We start from the raw sequence: 24,768 nt of genomic DNA, 5'->3' as shown, positions 1-24,768 counted from the left end.
ATGATTCTTGGAAAAAAAGTTCCAAACCATTTAAAAGATTATGTATCAACATTGGGCATTCTTTGCATACCTCCATAACAACACTCTTGTAGCATATCTCCTATTTCATCTTCATAAAAATCATCCTCAATTGTTCGTTGGGGAGATGTTAAAAAAATTGACCAACCCGAATTTGCGAGGTCTTTTACATAGAATACTTGTTTTGCTTGGGAGGCTAAAATAAATGGGTCTAATTTATGTCCAATACGATTGAGGTCCACAATAGTAAACCCAAACTCGTCTATTTTGACTCCAATTCTATTCTCAACCTAATTACATTTGAATAAAATAAATGATAATCCATGATAGTCAAGCTCCTATATTTCTTGTATTACACCATAAAAGGTCATATCTGACATGACGAGCCTTTTATCCTTAGCACTAGAGACTTGCATTGTGGTAGCCGTTATATTAACTCCACTATTTTGAACCCTTCTAACATCATCGCGATTCTTTATGTGATAGTAGTAACCATTGACCATGTAACCAGAATATTTTGCTACAGTTGGACAAGGTCCATTAGCTATCCATCTCAAAGAAGTCGATATGGAATTTTTGGGAAATTCGAGAGCTAGTGCAACCTACGATATATTTCATAATATTTTAGTAGTTAACATTTAATTATACATCAAATGGTAGGTCTCTAGAGATTACTCGTGTGGACAACCACCGACTGAATGTACGATTATGCTCTTCTTGAAGCCACTTTCTACTTTTATTTATACCAGAATTGAGCTTAGACAAAATATCCATATGTTGCCTATTATAAATGACAAAGTTAGTAGATTATTGAATAATCAAGTAACCTAAAACGAGAATAAGATGAAGATCTACATACTCGACGTAAGGAAGCACATCATTTACACTTTGAATGACATAAAGATGAGCTCGATCCAACTTATCCTTACTCGATCTGATAAAAGAAGCAGCTGACAATACTCTATGAATGTTTGAATTCGCTTTCTTTGTTGATGAGTTTAGCCCAATAGAATTAACACCAGATTGAATTCAGAACAAAACTCTATAGTCTCTTTAACAATATAATTTTCTCCAACACATCCTTCTGGTCGATTTCTATTTCGTACATAAGTTTTCAACACTTTCATGTATCGTTCAAAAGGATACATCCGCCTCAAATAAAAAGGTCCACAAAACTCAACTTCTCTTATGAGATGCACTACAAGGTGTACCATTATTGTGAAGAATGATGGTGGAAAATACTTCTCTAAAAGGCATAGAGTGACAATGATATCCTCTTGCATACCCTTTAACTGAGATGAATCGATCGCCTTGCAACATATAGCATTAAAGAAGAAGCATAGGCGAGTAATTGCAAGTCTTACATGTTTGGGTAAAATAAATATCGCGAATGGCTACCAGTAATAATTGTTGCATAAAAACATGATGGTCATGCGACTTAAGTCCGTAAGGTTTCAAATCTGTGAGTGACACTAAACTTTGAATGTTCGATGAATAGCCTTCAGGTACTTTAATTTCTGATAGTACCTTACAAAAGCTCAATTTCTTAGCTCGTGTTAATGTATAACATGCGGGAGGTAAAAAGACTTTTTTTCTCTTCTACTTGAGGGGCTAACTCTGATCTAATATTCAGTTTCACCAAATATAATCGAGTTTTTATTCCATCCTTTGTTTTACCAGGAATATCAAGCAATGTGCCAATAAGATTTGAACATACATTCTTTTCAATGTGCATCACGTCTAAACAATGTCGCACGTCAAGATACTTCCAATATTCTAACTTGAAAAGAATAGATTTTTTCTTCCAATAAGTTGAACTGCTATCTCCACTGTTCTTTTCCTTGATAGTTTTCTTACCAAATGAATATTGATACTTACTTGTTTCTGCAAGAATTTCTTTCTCACTCAATGGTTCTGGACCAAATTCTAATTCTTGTGCGCCATTAAAAGTTTTCTTTTGTTTCCTATATGGATGGTGGCAGGATAGAAACTTGTGATGCCCGAGATATGCCATCTTCTTCCTTTTTGGTAAATAAGTGGATGAAGTATTCTTTCCACAAATTGGACATGCATGATATTCTTTAACCGTACAACCACACAAGTTACCATATGCAGGAAAATCATTTATGGTCCATAATAAAATGACTTTAAGCATGAAACGTTGTTCTTCACATGCATCCTAACATTCTACCCCATCTTTTCAAAGTTTTTTCAAGTCATCTACTAACGGAGCTAAATAAACATCTATGTCATTTCCCAGTTGTTTAGGACCAGATATTAGTGCAATCAACATAAAATTTTTTTGCTTCATGCACAACCATGGAGGTAGATTGTATGCCACTAACATCATTGACCAACAACTATATCTACTACTAAGATCTCCATGTGGATTTATCCCATCTGTCGAAAGAGCAAGACGAAGATTTCTAGGTTCTAACCCAAACTCTAGCCACAAATTGTCTATTTTTTCCACAATAGGGTATCTTTGGAATGTGTTAATAAACCATCTGTTTTTTTTTAGCATGCCACGTCAATAAACTTGTTTCTTTACTTCGAAACATTCTTTCAAATTTTGGAATTGGGGGGAAATACCACATGACTTTTGCTGGGATATTCTTAGCCCTTTCATTTAAATTTTTTTGAAGCTTCCATCTTGACGTACCACAAATGGGGCATACATTTGCATTAGAGAGTTCTTTTCTAAACAACCAACAATCATTTCTACATGCATGAATCTTCTCGTACTTGATTCCAAGAGTACCCAACATCTTTTTTGCTTCATAAGTAGAAGTTGGAATTTCATTAGGACTAGGTAATATGTCATGAATTAATCCAACAACTCAGTGAAATTCTTATCGCTCCATCCAAATTTAGCTTTCAAATTATATAACTTTACAAATGTAGATATTTTGGAAAACGTTTTACAATTTGGGTACAATGGTTTCTTCGCATCATCTAATAATTCTTCAAAATTATCGAATTTTCCACTAAAATAGTTATTGTATGCAACCTCAAACATTCCAATTGTGTCGATCAGGCATCAACATCATCTTCATCAACTTCGTCTCTTTCACTAGTGGACACATTTTCATTGTTTATTTAATCGGTAATGATTCACCAGGAAAAAATCCATGTCTGATAACTTTGATCTATGCCATTAAAAAATAAGTTATCTCTTATTTTGTTCACATCTAGAGCTTTTACATTCACACACTTCAAACATGACAACTCATGACATTCGGTATATTTGAATGTTGTAGACCATTTTTAATAAACATCTCGACCCCTAAACCATACACTCAGCTGACATTCTATTCATTTTCATCCATGACTTATCCATGATTGTAAAATATGCAACTTAATCTCAAAAAAAAGAACAATAACAAGGAAAAATTTAAAAGCATAAAATTATGATTGTAAAATATGCAACATCAACAAATTTAGAATAAATAGACTTTTAAGATAAGCATCTTATAAATATTACCTTGTACTTGTTATTAATGTTGTTATGAAGTCCTTTTTGTGTTGGGTGCACCTTCTCCACTTGTCAACCTTCTTAAAACATGTCCAATGCAATCTTCCTATCTTCCTTCCAAATCCCCAGGAATCAAAATTTAGCCTTACATATCAAACTTGAACCTAACAAATGAAAAACTTCACTCAAAATCATTTCATTATTACTCAAATGAGTTGACTCTGAAATACTTTAATTCTTATTTCAATTTAACATATTCAAACAATGAATCATCAATCCTAAAAAGAAAGTCTAAGAATTTATACTATCATGTAATTTTGTCCAATAATGGAGGGTTTGAGGATAATTTACTGTCATGAACCTGCATATAAGAATCCAGAACCTTTATTTTTTCACAAATTTATATATCATGATGGTATTTATCAATAATTCACAAATTCAGCAAACGGTCTCATGATATCTAGATATGTTATGCGAACATCCATCAAGGAAGAAAAGCCTACATTAACCTTTCGGAGTTCAGAAAACACAAATCAAATACTTTGTTGTAAACACAAATCAAATACCATGTGGTAGAGACCTGCATTAACCTTTTGATTTGTGGCAGAGATGACCCATTGGTAGAGACGACCAACGATCCACTGGCAGAGACGACCCACGACTACAGATTTGAACACTGACGCCATGGAGATTGATGGTTGGAGACTGAAGGACGGACGACAAACTTGATGGAGACTGACGGACGACTAGCGGACAATAACGGATGGACGGACGATTCACACGGTCAAGGAGATCAGTTAGGGTTTGGATAAGAGAGAAATGGATCGGGGGCCGGTGCGTGCGAGAATGTCGAAATATGTGTGTGAAAGGGGTTTTTCTTAATAAAATACGAAAAAAAAAATAATTAGATCTTTAATGTCGGTTTAAAACCGACATTAAAGTCCATCTTCAATGTCGGTTTAAAACTGACATTAAAGATTTTTTTTTAAACCGACATTATATATTCGATTTCATTTTTTCTAACCGACATTAAAATTCAAAATTTTTGTAGTGATACTAACTATATATTATAATTTATTAACTATTATAATTTACCGATTATAATAATTAATTAGGATGTTGGTAACTTTAAGATATTCTTGGAGAATAAGGACAGTATGTCATGTGCAACTGCAGCTCAGTAGTCAGTGCGGTGCATGAACAAATGCTTACGTTATTTATTTATTTTTGGAAAAGACATATCGGTCAGTTCTTTAGTTTGGATTTCTTTGATGACTTATCTCTTACCTGCATTAAGTTCAAATTTTCTAAAATGTAAGATCCATCTTTTATTAATCTTTATAAAATCAAGTTAAATTTTGAAAAAAAAAAATCATTTCTAAAAATTGTAATGGTTAACCATTATAAATTTCAAAAAAATATAAAAAAAAAACTAAGTTCTTGTTTGATAATTTTTTGATTTTTGATTTTTATTTTTGAAAATTAAGTTTATGGACATTATTTCCACTTCCAAATTCTTCTTTATTATTTACTTTTTATCAATGGTTTAAAAGATCAAGCAAAATTTTGAAAACTAAAAACTACTATCTTTTAGAACTTGTTTTTGTTTTTAGAGTTTGGCTAAAAATTTAACAATTGTAATTAACAAAAATGCAAATCATTGTAAGAAAAAAAAAAAAAAAAATAGGCTTAATTTAAAAAAAAAAAAACGAAATTATTATCAAATAGAGCCTAAATAGTAATGAAATAGAAACTTCAATTTTAGTTTTTTTGAGTTTATGTTTTTGTCATCTATATTNAACGAAATTATTATCAAATAGAGCCTAAATAGTAATGAAATAGAAACTTCAATTTTAGTTTTTTTGAGTTTATGTTTTTGTCATCTATATTTTAAGAGTTTTCAAAATTTATATCAAATTACAAACTTAAAGAAATAATTTTAAAATTTGACTAGAGAATCTCATATATAAATTTTACTTGGAGAAAATATATAAATCGTGATTAAGAAAGTATTAAAAAAACATACACAATTTTCATAACCTAAAAACAAAAATAAATAATTATCGAACAATGATTTTGATTTTTATTGTTTTTAATTATTTTTCTGAAATGTGTTTGTTTGTTATGATTTCTTTGCGATTATTTTTCATTCAAGTTTAAATACTATTTTAGTTTATATATGTTTGGTTTTTTTTTTTAATTTGATGTTATTTTTAAAATATTTTAGTTTCTATACATTCAACTTTTGTTCATTCTAATCATTAGTTCATTTTAATCATTGTATTTTTAACTTTTAGTTTATTTTCATCATTCAACTGTAAAAAAGAAATCATTTTGATCCTTAAAAAATAATCAATTTTTTAAAAAACATAAAAATCAAAATGTACTAAAATTTGAAAATATAGGAATCATAATAAACCTTCTAAAATGATGAGGATCAAAATATTCCATTCCATTTTCGATGTTGGTGAATAGGTAAATAAGATTAAAAAATATGTCGCTCACAATATGTCTTATTCCTTCAAATTAGTAAACACCTCGTAAGTATATTAAAAAAAAAAAAAATAGAGACGAATGGATAAGCTGATTTGGTGCAATAGGAAGAAGTAAAAATGAAACGAGAAAGGTGGGGTCCAAGTAATATCAACACGTGTCGTATTACCCGGAATCAACACGCCACGTAATCAAGAGACGACGAGGTAAATAACCGCCACGTCTGTTACAATAACAGGCCACGTAACCGTCTCCCCTCACCGGCTTCTGTCTGAAAAACCTCCCAACCGCACGTTATATATCTCTCTCCCCAATTACCCAAACCCATAAACACCGTAATTTCACCCCCGCAATCTCCACTCCATCCTTTTCTTTTTCAATTTTTTTTTGGTTAGTGGAGATCGGAAACAGAGAGTTATAATTAAAAAAAAAAAAAAAGACAAATTAATTAAAATAACAAATAATAATGGGGAGGACAAGCATGTTGTCTGTGGTGGCGGTTGTATGGCTGTTGTTGGTGGCGGATAAATGCAGGGGAATGGGTGAAGAAGCCTTGCAAGATGTGAAGGATAATGTTAGTGAAATTACTAAAGATACAAGTCTTGATGAGAAAGCCGAAGCAGTAAAATCTGGGGCTTCCGACGTTTTCCACGATGCTAAGGAAAATGCTGAGTCGTGGTCCAACTGGGCTTACGGCAAGATTTCCAAGTAATTTTCTTCATTTTTTTCATCCTTTATTCTTTCAATGGAATTATTTTTTATTTAAATACGCCTGAATTTAGTTATGAATTTTATCTTTAAGATGATTTTGTTTTTAAACCTAGAGGTTTGGTAATTTGAACAGGGGATTAGGATTTAACGGAGAAGAATTGAAAGAGACGGCCCACTACGTGGTGGATAAAGCAGGGGATGCAGCCACAAAAACCACAGAAAAAGTTAGCACAGCAGCTTCAGGTAAATTTCTTTTTTTTTTTTTTTTTTTTTGTTTTCTTTTTAAACACATTATCAGAATAAAGAATTGGAAAAAGAATTATCAGATGCATCGAATTACGCATCTGAGAAAGCGGGGGAAGCGGTGAAGGCTGCTTCGGATGCGGCGGGCAACCTGAAGAGCAAGTCAGGGGATGTGATCGGGACAGCGACGGAGAAGGCGAGCGATATTAAAACGAAGGCGAAAGAGACGTTGGTGGATGGGAAAGACAAGGCGGCGGAGGTGTATGAGGCGGCGAAAAACGAGGTGGGACAGAAATTTAAGGCGGCGAAAGAGAATGTGAACTGCGTAGCTGCTAAAGAGATGGCGTCAAAGAGCGCCGGGGAAATTGGGTATAGAATTAGGGAGAAGACTGCCGAGCTGTGAACACGACACGTCGCTTTTTGGTTTNTGATAATTTATAAAGTCTTATGTGATACGATTAGATAATTATTATTAGTTAATAACTTTTTTTCACACGTCATAAAATTGTTTAAAATAGATAAAAATTTTGGTTTATGGCCTTTTTTTTTTTTTTTTTAATCGTATTGATTTTTATTTTGATTTTATTGTTCGGTCTAGAGATTTGAGTTATAATGGATGTGTTTTTTGTTTTGGTGTTCAATAAAATATTAGTTGAAGTGTTTAGTTCTGTTTTGTGGCGTTTGTTTCATGCATCGTATGTTGAAGCCAGCCTTCTCTTAGGTTGCTACTTTTAGATCCGAATCTGGCCATCTTTTTTACTATATTGTTTCTGTATGTTTGCTCGTGTCGATTGTGTTCTTCGGTCAAAAATCATTCCTAACAACTTCAGTATTTTTTTCAAATTCCCAAACAATTTAACAAAGTCGAGAACACTACCTAAAATCTACTATTATCTTCTATTATTTTTTTAAATCACCTAAACAATTTAAAAGATCGAAAACACTACTTAAAATCTAGATACCACTCGAGTATTTTTCCAAATCAACCAAACAATTTTTCCTCTCCTTTTCAATTTCCCACATCTTTCTTTGAAGTTATATGGATTCTAACCATAGTTGTTGATTATCTTTTCGACAATATGCATGTGTGATATTCTATGAAAGATGCGAGAAACTAGTAATTTAGAAGGTAGCACGTATAGTCTTGGAAGAATAACTAGCGTTTGGCATGAGGATATGGTGGTCGGAGAAAATAAGGCGTTGTATCATTTAACTAAGTATATCTTTTTTGCTTAATCTATTATTAAAAGAGGCAATAAGTGGGTACTTATTTTGCTCTTTCTTTTAAAACTTTTTGAGCAAACATTCTCATCAACCAAACTCTCTTCTTCGAAGGAACTTCATCTCTTCTATAATAACCACCTCAAGCCTTTGTAAGTAACTAATTCTAAATTATTAGATATCGAGATAGGATCAATAAAAAAACTGCTCCCAGTGATTTGTTACATTCACAACAATTCAACCAAATCTAATTCGAGTGTCGGAACAAAATCTCAAGAAGGAAATATAAAATTTTTAATCACACATGAAAGTTGAGGTTTAGAAATCAAATCTAATTTGAGTGTCGGAACAAAATCTCAATAAGGAAATATAAAATTTTTAATCACACATGAAAGTTGAGGTTTAGAAAATTTCTAAGCTCAAACACATCTTTCTAATAAGACTCTATACACACACGTAAGATAAGAAAAAAGTATTATGCAGAATATGTTTGTCATGTAACATTATGTTTGGCATCATACCTGACATTTTGAAAAACATGTTGCTGAGGTTGCTGATATGATACAATGGAGAAAATATTACTCAGTTATCAATCATATAATGGAGTAACAATTTTGACCAAACATAGCCTGTGATTCTTATTATCACTATAATAAAAATTTGTAAATATTGAATGGAAAGTTTAACCTTGTTTTAAAGAAAGAAATTCTTATCCTGATGAATTGTTATTGGTGGGTTGTTTGTTGTTGTGCATCCAGACCTTAAAATTTAGTTTTTTTATCCCAATTTCGTTGCAGAATTGATGCACTTGTTGCTCATCATCCTTCTGAATCTTCCATCCCAGCTTGTTGGCTAACTCCATCATCTTAGCCTTCTGTTCTCCGCTGAACTTTGTCCTAAACCGCTTCTTCCGCTTTCCCGATGCTTCTGCACCGTCGCTCGACGACTCTGCTGGGGCTTCCGCTGAACCGCCGAACGTCATCATCGCCGGAGCAACACGACTCCAAGGAGTGCACTGGTTATTATTGTTGCCATTGAAATGGAAATTGTATGGTGGTGGCCCTGATAGAACCAAATGTTAAATCAATATGATATGAATAACCGATTAATGTGTATACTAACTCAGAATGTATTTCCTGTTGTCTTACCTTCTATATATAATAATTATGAAAATTTTTAATGTATTTTCTAAATTTTGGAATTGTATCAATTTAAACTATGTAAAAATAATTGGATAAACCTAAGCTTTGAATTTTTGTTAAATGTATTAATTATTTCAATTAGACTTCTAAATTATTATAAGTGAATCGATATAAACACTTCATCAAGATTACATTTTGAAAATAGTTTGTGTATTCGATTTTTACAAGTTACACGTGTGAAGATTTCCATTCCCAAACTATTTCAAAATTGTAGGATATTTTTGTATAACTTAGCCTTCTCTAAAGTCTAATATGTTCAGATTCTCTCGATCTAAAATAAAAAAAATTTCATTCCCAAACTATTTCAAAATTGTAGGATATTTTTGTATAATAATATTGTCAAAATTAGCATAACTCAACTAATATGTGCTTGTACTATCAACCTCGAGATTAAAAAATAATAATAATATTTACACGGTTAAAAAATACTTTTGTTTCTAAATTTTCATGACTTAAATTTTAGTTAGTAACGATTTGGTCTTTGTACTTTCAAATTTGTAATAATCTAGTCCTAAACTTTAATAAAAAATGATTTTTGGTCCATATACTTTACAATTTGTAACGATTTAGTTTCTATTGTGAAAATTAAGTGCCAACTTTTATTACATAACGTCTCAGTTCTCTATAGTTTATAAATAAATTTAATTCTCAATAAGTTAATCATTCTATATATGTAAAATATTTATTAAATCATACTAATATATTTTATGATAAAGACTAAATCATTACAATGTGTAAATTATGTGGACTAGGACTAATTTGTTACCAATTGAAAAAATATAAAGACTAAATGGTTAATTGGAATTTAAGTATTTTGGTTATTTTGTAAACTTTGGTTGGAGGAATAACAAAGTGTTTAAGCTTTAACTTAAATGAAACATACCGTAAGTTAGGAGGTTAAGGCGGCCGTTGGTTATATCCTCCTCTTCCAATACTCTCCGGTGGAAACTCCGGTGGCATTCGCAGGCGGCGCACTTGAAGCTATCAGGAGTACCCTCTTCCCCACTCGGCATAAACTCACCACAGCCGTCGAGCACGTGGCCACCAGTCTTCACAGCGTGGTTCTTCAAGCATTGACGGTACCAAACCGGAGACGACGGGGAAGGAGCGGCGGGATCTGGGTTGAGAGGAGGATGATCTGTTGTGGGTCTAAGGGAATATTGAAAAGGAAGGTGATGATCAGGTGAGGATGTGGTTTGTTGTTGGTTTTTTAAATCCATTATGAATTGAATAAGGTTGTGTGGATTGGGGTTCTTTTTGGGTCTAAACAGCTAAGCTTCTTCTTTTTTCTTCATCTCTTTCTTTGGTTTCCCATTTTAGATTAAATTAATGAGATCTACTAATTTAAATATAATATCTTGTTAGATCTTTTCTCAGCCTAGTTTTCATGTCCCTAATACTTAATTAATTATATATACATATATATTATTTTTGATAAAAAAAGTTTAATTTCATCCCCCAATCAAGCAAATAATTATTCATTTCACACGCGTTTCTGTTCCCGAAATTAATTAATAAATTGATTAATAATGGGGCATAGAGAGCATCCACTTCTTTCGCTCTCTGATTTTGATGTTTTAGATGCTAAATGTTAAATTTCACCAGATTCCACTAAAAACCAAACATTTCTTGCCAACTTTAAAATACTGCAAAATACTTGGTTTTGGTTTCATCCAAAAAGACTCATACTAACATATTGATATTAGAGTGGATGTCTTAAATCTTGTAGGATTCTGTAGTTTGTAAACATTTGTATGAACAACATTTTGTGTTTTATAATAGATGATATTTTATTCACTTTAGTCTATGAAACATTTAATATTTTAGTTACATTAACCACAAACCAATAAACTAAGATCCATGGTTATCGTTGTAACTTAAACATGTATGTGGAGACATACAAGTGGATCATGTTTTAAGTGATAACCTAAATGGTCTGTAGTATATAGATAAGGCCGGGACCTTGTCCTAGTGACACTACAAGTATGGTCCGCTTTGTAGATGTTACAAATGTTGTAAAGTGCTACAAATGATCTGATCCTGATCATTCATGTATTAGACATATGAGTGGGGGATATTCTATATAAAGAAGTTTGTATAAGACCGGACCACAAAATGTTTAGTCTCGTTATATAACGTCGTTCAAAATTGAGACATTCATTTCACTAGGATGACCATAGGTAACATGACCTTAATCCTAAATGAGTTGTGAACTCCTACTTATGAGGGCGGTCCTTTGATTTGCATGGATGAGAGTGGCCAGATCGTCGACTCAACAAGCTTACTATTTTGGGATTCATCTAATTGAGGAGTTGGGAACTCGACTACACAAGATGGAATTCACTCCTTCCCTGAGGCAGGGGTAAGTAGATAAATTACTCCCTTAAGAACTGATTCTGGGGATTGAACAATGTGACTTCACACCCTCTCTTGGACCCAGAGAGGTTTAGTCATAGTGGAACTATAATCTATTGTTCATTAGAGAGATCAATGGTACTTAAGGAATTGGATGTAACTATAGGGGTAAAACGGTAATTTGGCTCAACTATACTTTTTGTGAAGGGTCATCATATTGTTGATTGGTTATATCCAATGGATACAAAAATATATTTGTAGTACGAAGAGTGCAGCTGTCGGTCTTTAATGGAGTGTCTGAATGTTAACGATGGTGGATAATGTAATTAAAGAGTTTAGTTAGTTATTCACGTACTGTTGGAGTTTCAAGCTACAGGTCCATAAGGTTCCCTTGGTAGTTCAATGGATTCAAGTTGAGAATCAGTTTTTTGGGTTAATTTGAAATGTTCAAATTAATAAGAGGAAATTTGATTATATATGGTATAATTAAATTAATTCAATTATATGTAATATAATTGATATAATGTATTTGATACATTATTGTTTGATTGGAGGAACAATATTTGAATATGATTCAAATATATTTTCTATGAATAAGATTCATAGTTATTAAATTTAATATAAATATGATTTATAATCAAAGCCATAAATAAAGAAAAAGAACTATATATTGTATACGATGCAATATTAAAACTATAGGTTATAAATATAATATGAAAAGTTAATTATCATATTTATTTATTTATATTTATTAATTATTTGATAATTAAAAATATTTTGCACAATAACCACCCTTAGTGGGTAGTTATACGATTTTATGGCAAAGTGGAATAAAAACAAAAATTTGTTTTCTAATTATTCTATGAAAAAAATCTCACACAAAAGATACTATTAGCAATCGAGTTATCACATGATAGTTTCAGAGACTAAACGAATGAGTAGCTAGTCTATGCGATAGACTTTCTCATCTACACGATAGTCCTGTCGTTTACTCGATCATTCTTTCTCCTTCACTCTAAATCAACCCTCTAACCAAAATAAGCCAAAGCCCACCACTCCTGATCTTACATCGAGAATACCAAGGTAATCTTGTGGTAGTGTTTCTTTTGTTCAAGGATCAAGTTGTTTCTCGTTGCTGTTCGAGGGAGATCGTGTTGTTCGATGCGTTCGTGAACGATAGAGGGATTATCTTGAAGAAGGGTTCTTCAAAGGTACAATCACTCTTATCCTTAGTTTTTACTTTCAAAGTATTTTGTAATTTAGTTTATAATGCATAATTTATTCTATATAACTGTAAATGTATAAGTTATTTCATAATGGAGTTTGGACAATCCGTTTCCACTTAAAGGTCCTCTGTAATTAGAGTTCCTTCAATTGAGATAGTTATTCTCCCTTTATCTAATCAAAATGAAACTTTCACTACAATAAAAGTGGATTTTTATGACATAATGGGATAGCCAAATTGATGTGGAAGGCAAAAAGTGTCATAAATAAAAAAAAAAAAATGTACTTTTTTTTTTGGGAAAAAATGCTAATTTTGGATTTATGTTATTTTACGAACGTTTTTAAATGTCATTGATATATAACATATATGAAATGACATTGAATAAGTTTAATTAAATATTATATAAATAAATATAAAAAAAATAAGAAACCTTCGTAGAGAAAGGGTTTTTTGTATGGACGGCCTCATTTGGAAGGCTCAAATGAAAAATGGCCTCCTGTAGAGAAAGTAATGGAAAGTGACCTTCTGCTTACGTCATAAGCATGTGATTTTACTAATTCGCCCTTGAGATGCACCCCTCGTGCCTGCCAATACGAATTTACTCGATTCTCGATGGCTCGTCACACGTTCCTTGATGCATGGTCACTCGATACCCAACTTCATGGTCACTCGACATGGTTGCAATCGACACGTATATACTCAATCATATCCACGTCATACTCGATGTTCGATTACTTTATACTCGATTATTTTGAATTCATAACTCGTTTGAAGGTCACTCGATATCCAGCTTCATGGTCACTCGATATGGCTGCAATCGTTACGTGTATACTTGATCATATCAACGTCATACTTGATGCTCGATTACTTTATACTCAATTATTTTGAATTCATAACCCGTTTGAAGGTGTTTGAAGTCCATTATTTCACCACTTCCCACGAGCTCAGACTATTCTCTCTGTTCATTCGATTGTATATCCTTCGATGACAACACCTCTACACTCGAAACTAAGATGTCCACGGGGTGGGGCCGGGGATACCATTCCCCACCCCATCCCCGCTCCCTATTTCATTCCTCATCTCGTGAAATTCTCCACGAGGATCGGGGTGGGGACTCCCCACGAAGAATTTGCGGGGATCGGGTTCCTCGCGGGGAATTTTTTCCTGTTACCTTTTTTTTTTAAAAAAATAATAATTAATTTAAATCTTTAATATGAGCAAATTTTAATTAAATAATTAATTTTATCACTAATTTTTTTGTTATGGTTAGTTTAGTGTGACAATTTGAATTTAAAGATAAATTACTCAAATTTTGACTTAAAAAAACTAATTAATTTTTTTAGTAGAAAGAAAGAAATATAAATTAAATTATTTACATATATAATCAAGATTTAAATGTTTAATTTAAACATATTCATTATCTTTTCCAATAAATAATCAAATTTGAAATTTAAATATAAAATTTTCATAATAATAATAATAACATAACATTAGATAACTATACTAACTAATATGTAGAAGCTAATTGGGGCAGGGACGGGGAACAAGGCGGGGACGGGATCAGGGGCGGAGATGGGGAATGCATTCCCTGTCCCCGTCCCCATTTGGCTCACGGGGAATTTTTTCCCTCCCACTCCCTTCCCCATTCTCCGCCTAATTGGAGAATCCCCATCCCCGTGGGAAAATTGGATATCTCTACTCGAAACTCCACTATCTCTGCATCAGGTAACATTCTTTTTCTTATTTTTAATTTGGCATCATTCACTCGGAACTTGACTATCATTAGGTAACATTCTTCTCGTCTTTTGTATTTTGGCATCATTCACTCAAAACTCGACTATCTCTGCATCATGTTCCTCAATATGCGCTTGTATGTTACTCGATACTCGACCGACACAGGTTTCATTTCTTGCATGTTTGGCTGGACTTCGAGTTTATTTCGTTTCAGTTTTCAAATTTTTGTTATTTCGGACCATCTAGAATTTAGGGTTTGAGTTGGATAATGCATGAAGGTGGAAAATCAAATCGAATGCTCGATAATCGACCATCTAATCACTTGTAATGTAGCGAGTAAGGGATACCATGTAGCATGTATCGGCTATCGATAAATCGAGTATCCTGTATCGTGCATCGAGGAGCGTGCATCCCGTATTGAGTATTGAATAGAATTCTTATTTTTCCTTTTTTTTTTGTTATTTAATGCAGTATGGCTAGACAATTCAAGATTCCTCCTCATGATCGTTTCCCAGGCCAAGCGACCAGCCTATCCTCTCACATTGGGACGACTAACAAGATTGTGAAATTACTCCCTCTCAGCTTACCTTCTTCAGGAAGACTGTATTTGGGTAATTTGTGGACATGGATATTATCTTTAACAGTCCATTGGTCCATTACATTCTATTGATGGAGGTTAAAGACCATAGAAATAATTCAATGACATTCGATTTGAATGGTACAGTTGTAACATTCACCAAAGAAGACTTCCTATTGGTGACAAGACTGTGGTGGTCACCTAATCCAGTAGTTGTCAGGAGGGCTGAAGGAACTGAATCTCTAAGAAATAGATGGAGTTTGAGAATGATATGGATGCAGTGAAGATGACATTGGTCTACTACACTGAATTGGCTATGATGGGATGGGAGAAGACGAGGACCAATGTCGACAAGACCTTATTAATTGACGTGGAGGATTTAGATTACTTCAACTCCATGGATTGGGGAAATGTGTTGTAGGAGATGATGTTACTTGGACTACAAAAAAGATTAAGTGGCAAGTCTGAGAACTACAAAAAAAGGTCCAAGATTAATAAGAACTACATCGACAAGTACAACATACTGGGGTTTCCTTATGCTTTCCAGGTAATATCCATTCATTGGCCATAGGAGATCTACTAATTGTAGTGTCATGTCACTTACTACTTATGCTTGTCTTAAAATCGTTTATGAATTATGGTAGGTGTGGGCATATGAGATCATTTCAACAGTTGTTGAAAAAGTTTCAACCCAACTCAATGGACATGTCGTATTTTGATTCTTGAGGTCAGAGTGTAGTACTCACTCCCAACCAAAACAATAGTGTGAGACGTGTTTGAGTCCATCAAGGTTAGTGTATTACATCAAAATTTACTTGGTTTTAAGATGAATGACACATATAACTAACAAATTGTTTGTTGTTTTGTATAGATAAGGATCACACCCGCACATTGTTTTGGGATTGGTGTCCTAATTTTCCAAAGTCTTATTGTTTGTAATGTTACACATTATTTGATGATGAATAAAATAACTGTTATTTCATTCTAGCATTTACTCATATCCAATAAACAAAGCTCCATGGTTATCTTATATGAACTTAAGCATGTATATGTGATATTCAAGTGGATCATGCCTTAAGTGATAACCTAAATAGGTTTGTAGTATAAGGATTAAGGTGGGATACCTGATCCTGATGACATTACGAATACAGCCCACTTTGTAGAGGTTTGCAAGTGTTGTGAACTACTACCGATGGTAGATCCTGACCATTCATGTGGAGACGTGTGAGCGTGAGTGTCCAATACAAAGAGTTTGTATAAGACCGGACCACGAGATGACTAGACTCTGTATAATGCCGTTGATAATAAAGATTTACATCTCACCTAAACGACCATAGGTGACACGACCTCAATCCCAAGTGTTTTAGGAACTCCTACCTTTAAGGGTGGTCCTTTGATTAGTATGGGTGAGGGTGGCTAGATTTCCAACTCAACATTCCTACCTTTTTGGGGACTTGTCTGATCTGGGAGCTGGGAACTCAATCCACAAGATGGAATTTACTCATTTCCCGAAGTAGGGATAAGTAAAGAGATTGCTCCCTGAAGAACTGATTCCGGGGCTTGAACATAGTTGCCAAAATGGTTTGATCAATAATGATGATAATGATGCCACATACCACACACATATACAACTAAAATTAAAATTACATATTTTTTTATGAGATTTTTGTAAGGATTGATTTATAAATTTTTGTATGGATTACCTTTTTTTTTTTGCCAATGCAATTTGATTAGCTTTTTAAATTTTTGTTGGCGTCACACATTTTTTTTCTCACTTTTGTTCTAGTTTTTGCTCACTTTCTTACTCTTATTCTCTCCATTTGGTTTATTTGGTATCTAAAAAACTCTGTTTGTTGTCAAAGAAATAAGAAACAACTTTGTCATTTATTGTCTCTGTTTTTGTGATTAGAAGCAAAATATGGAGAAAGTTAGTGTTGTCGTTGGTAGAGATGAAATACAAATTAAAGAAAGGAAGGGAAGTAGAGAAAAAAGAGGGGGTAGGAGAATGTGTTTTATCTTGCTCTCTCCCTCCTCTCGCTTTCTCCCTGTACTATCTTCATTTTCTCTCTCTTCTCAAATATTTGAAAAACTTTTAACAAATTGACAAAATGGTTTGATCAATGATGATGATAATGATGCCACATACCACACACATATACAACTAAAATTAAAATTACATGATGCCACATACCACACACATATACAACTAAAATTAAAATTACATACTGTCTTATGACATTTTTGTAAAGATGATCAAAAGTTGATTTATAAATTTTTATATGGATGACCATTTTTTTTTGCCAATGCAATTTGTTAGCTTTTTAAATTTTTGTTGGTGTCACATATTGTTTTAATTTTTTTTTCTCACTTTTGTTCTAGTTTTTGCTCACTTTCTACTCTTATTCTCTCCATTTGGTTTATTGGTATCTAAAAAAACTATGTTTGTTGTCAAAGAAAGAAGAAGCAACTTTGTCATTTATTATCTTCGCTGTTGTGATTAGAAGCAAAATATGGAAAAAGTAGTGTTGTCGTTGGTAGAGATGAAATACAAATTAAAGAAGGGAAGGCAAGTAGAGAAAAAAGAGGGGGTGGGAAGATGTGTTTTATCTCACTCTCTCCCTGAATCTCGCTCTCTCCCTACCTCTCGCTCTCTCCCCGCCTCTCGGTATCTCGCTCTCTCCCTGCCTCTTGCTCTCTCCTATACTATTTTTAGAGTTTAGACTTTCATCTGCCCCTTATTTTAGCCACATTCATTTTTTCTCTCTCTCAATATTTAAAAAACTTTTAACAAATTGACAAAATGGTTTGATCAATGATGATGATAATGATGCCAAATACACCACACACATGTACAACTAAATTAAAATTACATATTGTTTTATGAGATTTTTGTAAGGATGATCAAAGTTGATTTATAAAAATTTTCGTATGGATGACCCTTTTTTTTTTTGCCAATGCAATTTGATTAGCTTTTTAAATTTTTGTTGGGTCACATATTGTTTTAATTGTTTTTTTTCTTCACTATTTTTTTACTCACTTTCTTATCTTAATTTCCTCCATTTGGTTTATTTGGTATCTAAAAAACTCTGTTTGTTGTCAAAGAAAGAAGAAACAACTTTGTCATTTATTGTCTCCGTTGTTGTGATTAGATGCAAAATATGGAGAAAGTAGTGTTGTCGTTGCTAGAGATAAAATACAAATTAAAGAAGGGAAGGGAAGAAGAGGAAAAAGAGGGTGTGGGAAGATGTGTTTTATTGGGATGATCCTCTCTATTTTCCTTTTAAACGTAAATTATTAATGCAAAGAGCAATATTTAACTGCAGTCTAAGTTACACCCAGTTTCATATATTCATTCCTCAAACCATTGGAGTTTGAACGTGTTGTGGATGTTTATCGATATAACATTTCAATGTTTTTGTTTTATTGTAAAATGCTATTCGGACATGAGCTGGGACAATTGTTGAAAATGCTGTATTCGAGAAGTGTTCTAGATGTTGTTTTGATTTTACTTATTTTATGTATTTTTTATATGAATGTTTATCGACTTTGTTTGGATATTGTAATTCTAGTATCGACTTCGTTTGGATATTGTGATTTTTTACTTGTTATAAAATGGACTTCATTTTCGTTTATGTGAATCTTTATTTGGTATAATATATTTTACAGGTTTTCAGATCAAATTTTAAAAAATTACAAACGATATATTAAATTTTGATACTCCACACGCATATAGGATCCCCCGATGCACTTTAAAACGACGTTAGGAGTTAGGGGGAACTCCCGACGCATTGTAGTACATCGGGAGTTCTTGGAACTGTCGACGCCATATATTAAGCATCGGTAGTTCCAAGAACTCCCAGCGAACTACAATGCATCGGGAGTTCCCCCATAACTCTCGACGCCGTTTAAAAGTGCGTCGGGAGATCCTCTCCCGACGGGTTTCTCCCGATCAAACTCCCGACGAATTTTCCACACTTTTTCGACGAAATATGACGTCGGGATAAGTCAGGTTTCCTGTAGTGTATCGAATTAAACAAAAAAAAAAAAATTAAGAGTTAAAATATTTAAATTTGATTTAAATATTATGAATAAGGATTCATTTTAGGAATATGTGTTTTATTAATTTAATATTAGATATTAAATTAAATTAATTAATTAATTTAATTAATTATTTAAATAAAAGTAATTAATATTAATTTTATTAAAATAAAACTTGATTTTAAATTAAAATTTGATTTTAGTTAAAATCATTTTAAATAATTAAAAATGGAGAAAATGGGAAAATCCCACATTTCCCATTTTCTATTTTTTTAATATTATTTTTAAAACACCTATAATTCCATTAATTAAATTTGATTTGGTGTCAAATTTAGGTTAATCCTTTTTGCATGATGTTTTTGTATAAATAGTTAATTTTAATCATTTAAAAAATTTCATACAAAAACAAAATTTAGAGAGAAAATTCTAGTTTTTGAATTTTGGTGTTTCAAGCTTTTCAAATCCAAATTCCATCAAAATTCCTCTCAATTGGGTTCCCACCACTCGATCTAAGACTAAAAGAATAAGAGAGAAGTCTTTGTAGTAGTCTACAATAATTTTGTAGTGAATTGAAATGATTAAGGGATTCTTCAAATGTTGAACTTCTCTACCCCTAATTTGTGAATAATATGAAGTAGTATGCTTAATCCATGAAATTAGTATAGTTAGAGTGTTTTCTATCCAATTTACTTTCGTTATCATGTTCGTAATTCTATAAGGTTCAACTTTATACTTGCCACTTATGCTCTTGTAGTATAATTAATGATTCGATGAATTATAAATATAATTTATTTAGTAAGGGTTTATAACCAATGACAAATTCAAACTAACACATGTTTAGTTAGTTGCTTTAAAGCTACTATAATCTTCGTTTGATGATTAATCAGGTACATTGATTTGTCACATTGTGGAAAATTCTTCAATTGACTGGGACCTTGTCTTCCTTGTTCCTTATCTGTCATTGTATGTATTTGTTTTAGTGGGCGAATGTTACAAGATGGTAGATGCGGACAAAACCATTTGTCATAAGTAAATTTCTTCGACGCCTTGTGTTTTAAACGATCACGGGAAATAATTAAAGAATTGTACTTAGGTTCTAAGGTTTTCCTGTCAAATTTGATGGAGGAGAGACCTTACTGCATTTCTCTGATCTATGGTTGTCTTTCTACCACTAATTTCTTTTCTTGGGTCTAGTAAGGAAACATGGGATTCTATTCTAAAACTATTCGATTATAAAGATTATGGGATCTTTCGATCTTTGGAAGGTGGAATTTTCAACATCCCTCAAGATGATGCCTCTCTAAGTTCATCTTCTTTGAATCAATTTTTCCCTGTTTTGACTGGATACTCATTTGGGTTTCATAGCTTTGATGTCACAGATAAATCCCCAATCTTTTTTTTTCTGATGTGTTGGAGTGAAGAAACTAGCAGCTACTTATTTCTCCAATATTCATGAGGATCTGCAGTGGATGGCTCAAATGCAGGGTAGAGTGATGTGGTCAAAACGCAATTAGAGTTCTATTTAAGTTTGGCAAATTCGGAAGGAGAGGGATTCTAACTTTTTCGTGTGAGTACAATTCTTTTTAAGATTTTTTTTTAATGCATAATTGCTTATAAACGTCTGTTTCATTCGTTTACTGACAGATGAACTGAAGAGTTAAGGGAAGAACATGGACAATAATTAGGTACTTTCCTTTTGAACAGCCACCAGGACGTAAAACATGCCTGATGACTGTTAGCGATGCTATGAAGGTAGCTATTTCTTCAATGTCCTATTGAAATATAACTTCAAAGTAAGAGTTAAAAACTCAAGTCTTTTCTTCTGTTTTCTGCTCGTCCTATTCATATGTTGAGCATTATTGGATAAACATGAAGTTTCATTTAAAATCAATTGACAATAAAAGGAAGGAACTCGTATTTCTTGTAAAGATTGTGAGGTCGCTCAATCATTTTATTAATTTGGGGTCCTCAACAGGTAATTTAATAAATTGGTTGTTATACTTTCCAATATTACAGGTAGATATGTGGATACCTTTCTTGGCCTTTTGCCCAAGATCAAGTATAGTATATATTCTTAACAATTAGAGATTTGTTATTTGGATCGATATCGTCCAAAAATTGATTACCAAAAAGCAGTGATAAAGTTTGATGAAAACGGATTACCAATTTTTGTTCCTCATTGTCAAAACATCAAGAATTGATAAAGGTTGGTAAAAATCATTCGCTATGAAAAAAGTGCTATTATTTGATCTACACATAAATGTGAATGTTGTTTTGAAAAAATGGAAAAACAGAATACCAAGAAGCCAATTTGTTTGGCAACTCATTTAGTTTGTGCATTTGAATGCATGGTAGCAAGGAAGTGCTTGAGACACCTATTGTAGACGCAAGGTCGTTCCAAGTGAACCAAGTGACCCGCCTTCGGTATGCCTCTAAATGTTGCATTGTCTCCCAGTTCTCTACAGAACAGATCATCAAATCAAAGATTTTGATTAAATTGAATATAGGTATTTGATAGTTTAGAATTCAAACAAACTTGGGATTCAATGTCAAATGAAAATCATACGTACTCTTGTAGTTTCTGAGCAAGCTCCACCTTGAAAATCTGATCATTTTCGCCCCATAAAAGATGTATCTTCTGCAGAGAGATTGATGAAGAATTATTAGCAGTTTTTAACTCTAACAAAATGGAAGTAAGACTCAGATGTGAAATATTTGCCTGAGTAAACTTAGGAACTACGGTATCTTTGTTACTGATAATTAAGCCTTGAAGGAGCTCTGCTCTATCTTTCCTGTTATTGAACATCACCTGCAATTGTTCGTCATTGGAAAAATAAAATAAAAATAATGAAATGAAAATAAAGAAAGGGACATCACCTTCAATTCAATTTCAAATGAAATTCATGGGTTGGCTAATGATTTCATTAAAATTGATTTGAATTGTAAGTTTCTGAAATTGTGTTATAGAGTCAAACGTTTGTCTCTGACCATTATTTCCTTTAAATTATACATTATTTTTTTTTTTATTTTTAAAAAAAGGTATATATATGTTAAACATTTTTTATGTTAAGAAACCACAATTTATAATATTAATGTTTTGAGTTCTCTTTTCATTCATGATAATGGTTCAGGTATACTTTTATGTTTAGTTTTTAGTAGAAAACAAATATATTACTATTAGTTACACTATTAATAGTTTTGAAGACAGGCTTATTGTTTGAAGAAAAGATAGAGACCTTAAAAAGCTTACTTCATAACTATTTATAATAATCTTATGTTATAAGAAGTTATCGATTATGATGAATACATAAAATGCAAAAATTATATCAAGATTTGCTTGGATATAATTTAAAAAATTAAAATTCTTGGAAATATATAAAGAAATTACAAATTATAAATTAAAAAGTAAATGGTTACATTTTAATCTTAAACCTCATTGGTGCCAACTGCCAATTTTGAACTTTCAGTTTCTGATCTTACCTCTTACAAGAAAAATTTTCTCAACTGGCTGAATTATATGTTTGTGTTAGCCTTAACGTTTAATTGAATATATGGTATGTAAATACACTATATAAATATATATAGATTAGGTGCAGTCTAGGCTTTATTATTATTTACTTAAACCATAAAAATATTGTCTGATATATATTATGGATATGAAAACTTGAAAAATAAATAAATTAAAAAAGACGGAATATTTGTACTAACCTCAAGAAAGTCCTTATGGAGTCGATCAGGAAACCAGAGTTTTTTATGAGCGGCGACGGAGAGAAGAGCTTTTAGACCCTTTACCGACGTTGGAAGTAACAGCTCCGACGAGGACTCAAACCCTAATCTTTGCAATGTCTCGCCGCTGATTGAATCCGTCATTGCCAAAATCGAACCGGAAACCACCATCGCATCCACTAATTCTGGCCTGAGCTCCGCCAATTTGAATGCCACCATCCCACCATAACTGAACCCCACCACCGTGCATTTCTCAATCCCGAGCTTCCTCAGCCCTGTTGCCAAACACTCCGCCTGAAACGCCGGTGACCGCTCTGCTTTGTCGGTGACGGAGCCGCCAAAGAAAATGAGGTCTGGCACGTAGACAGAGTATTGTTTGGAAAGAGCACCCACCTAAATAAGCATTGAAAATGAGATATTAAGCCATGTTTATTCTAGGTGAAATGTAATAAATCAATGGTAAATTAAAAAATGAGTCTCATTTAACTATCTTGTTTAATTGTGTTTTGTACTTGTACAGATATCTAACGCCCACTTCCAAATTATCTATAATAAAAAAAACAACTACAATCTGATTGATGAACAGAAAGTGATCAATTAATTGCATTTTGAAATTACATTATCGTTATTGTTATTATTATCTTAAAAGTATGTGAATATATCACATTAATTGTCACCGTTACCATTACCATGGTTATTTGATCTTAAACGATAACGATAATAGTAAATGTGACAGATTCATAATTCTAACTAAATGCAATCAAAAGGAAACCAATTATGTTGCGATTTTGGTCTATTATGATTGATCTATTAATAAAATTTCATTACGATTGCACCAGTTTTTATTATAGATTGGTAACGTGACCTTAATGAAAAATAGAGCTAAGTTGATTCGAGAAATTATAAAATAAAAAAAAAAAAAGAATAATATACTTGTAATTCATTAACCATAGTCATGTGTTGGAACTTATGTAATTAATACCTGGAACTGCCAAGTGACGATACCTTCAGCTGCAAATCCATGAATCAAGACAACAACAGGCTTTTTAGGTTTTTTGGGTGGTTTCGGGGGCTGGTCTTTTTTGGTCGTAGGGAGAGCCTCGAGAGGGACCCAGAAGTTCATGACGGTGCCAGGCTCAATGTCGACGGAGAAAGGTACGACGCCAGCCATCTTCATTAAAGCATGTAAGAGTGGGCGTTGAGCTGCAACCAAGTTTACCATGGTGATGATCTTCGAAGTTGAATTTGGAATAAGTTTGGAGGAATGAAGGAAAAAGGCCTTTAAATTCGACTTAGAGAGCTGCTTCATTAATTGGTTAGTTGGTTGGTTTAAGTTGGTGGCCGGTTCCAACGCCTTCAGGAAATTAGGTATTCAAAAATTACATTATCATACAATGCTTCTTCTACAATATGGGCTTTCCACGAAACCACAATCGGCCCATTTGTGTTTCAGTTTTGGAATATTAGACTATATTCCTAAAATTAGACACCGATTTTTCAATAATAGCCGACCACGATTTTTTTTTTTTTTAAATTCCTTTTAAGTTTCATTTTTCAAAATTAAGACATTTTTCCAAAACTCGCTATACTAGTTTTTCTCCGTCCATCCCAACCGACATCGACATTGAATTTTTGGTACAAAATTAACTTTTCCATTTTATATCAAATACTAAAAATCTACTAATTTTTCAAATATTATTTAATCTTTCCAAATCTTCTATCATTTCAAATTTTCTCTTTTATCTTTATC

The 24,768-nt window shown here is 32.7% G+C and overlaps 3 protein-coding genes and 1 pseudogene across 4 annotated transcripts; 2 read left to right on the top strand and 2 right to left on the bottom strand.

Moving 5' to 3' along the window:
• The first annotated feature begins 6,265 nt into the window (after positions 1-6,265).
• LOC120092128 (late embryogenesis abundant protein D-29) lies at positions 6,266-7,723 on the top strand. 2 transcript variants are annotated; one of them, XM_039050344.1, is made up of 4 exons: positions 6,266-6,694; positions 6,831-6,940; positions 7,015-7,363; positions 7,471-7,723. In XM_039050344.1, exons 1-3 carry the CDS (start codon positions 6,453-6,455, stop codon positions 7,341-7,343), a joined length of 681 nt encoding a protein of 226 aa, XP_038906272.1. In that variant the 5' UTR covers positions 6,266-6,452; the 3' UTR covers positions 7,344-7,363; positions 7,471-7,723. The 2 variants fall into 2 exon arrangements, with proteins under 2 accessions (XP_038906272.1, XP_038906279.1); XM_039050351.1 differs by having other exon boundaries at positions 6,272-6,694; positions 7,024-7,363; positions 7,471-7,718.
• An 895-nt stretch (positions 7,724-8,618) lies between these two features.
• On the bottom strand, positions 8,619-10,662 carry LOC120092938 (zinc-finger homeodomain protein 10-like). Its single transcript, XM_039051190.1, has 2 exons — positions 10,247-10,662; positions 8,619-9,223 (listed from the first exon to the last, which is right to left on the bottom strand). The coding sequence occupies exons 1-2, from the start codon at positions 10,581-10,583 to the stop codon at positions 8,871-8,873; spliced, it is 690 nt and encodes a 229-aa protein (XP_038907118.1). The 5' UTR covers positions 10,584-10,662; the 3' UTR covers positions 8,619-8,870.
• Positions 10,663-21,209: 10,547 nt separating this feature from the next.
• Positions 21,210-24,317, bottom strand: LOC120091061 (monoacylglycerol lipase ABHD6-like). Its single transcript, XM_039048871.1, has 5 exons — positions 24,001-24,317; positions 23,001-23,411; positions 22,012-22,101; positions 21,863-21,930; positions 21,210-21,751 (listed from the first exon to the last, which is right to left on the bottom strand). The coding sequence occupies exons 1-5, from the start codon at positions 24,238-24,240 to the stop codon at positions 21,616-21,618; spliced, it is 945 nt and encodes a 314-aa protein (XP_038904799.1). The 5' UTR covers positions 24,241-24,317; the 3' UTR covers positions 21,210-21,615.
• LOC120070417 lies at positions 21,321-21,439 on the top strand (annotated as a pseudogene).
• Positions 24,318-24,768: the final 451 nt, after the last annotated feature.

The sequence above is a fragment of the Benincasa hispida genome, chromosome 1 (assembly GCF_009727055.1).
Source record: "Benincasa hispida cultivar B227 chromosome 1, ASM972705v1, whole genome shotgun sequence".
Taxonomy (NCBI): domain Eukaryota; kingdom Viridiplantae; phylum Streptophyta; class Magnoliopsida; order Cucurbitales; family Cucurbitaceae; genus Benincasa; species Benincasa hispida.
The sequence above is the reverse complement of the archived record's forward strand: the minus strand, read 5'-3'. Positions and strand labels throughout refer to the sequence as shown.

Coding starts and splice junctions, on each gene's coding strand:
- LOC120092128 (XM_039050344.1), top strand. CDS start 6,453: ATGGGGAGGACAAGCATGTTGTCTGTGGTGGCGGTTGTATGGCTGTTG. Junction 6,695..6,830: donor GCTTACGGCAAGATTTCCAA/GTAATTTTCTTC, acceptor TAATTTGAACAG/GGGATTAGGATTTAACGGAG. Junction 6,941..7,014: donor AGTTAGCACAGCAGCTTCAG/GTAAATTTCTTT, acceptor AATTGGAAAAAG/AATTATCAGATGCATCGAAT.
- LOC120091061 (XM_039048871.1), bottom strand. CDS start 24,240: ATGGTAAACTTGGTTGCAGCTCAACGCCCACTCTTACATGCTTTAATG. Junction 22,102..23,000: donor TCCATAAGGACTTTCTTGAG/GTTAGTACAAAT, acceptor GAACAATTGCAG/GTGATGTTCAATAACAGGAA. Junction 21,752..21,862: donor CTTGCTCAGAAACTACAAGA/GTACGTATGATT, acceptor TCTGTTCTGTAG/AGAACTGGGAGACAATGCAA.
- LOC120092938 (XM_039051190.1), bottom strand. CDS start 10,583: ATGGATTTAAAAAACCAACAACAAACCACATCCTCACCTGATCATCAC. Junction 9,224..10,246: donor CCTTAACCTCCTAACTTACG/GTATGTTTCATT, acceptor TGGTTCTATCAG/GGCCACCACCATACAATTTC.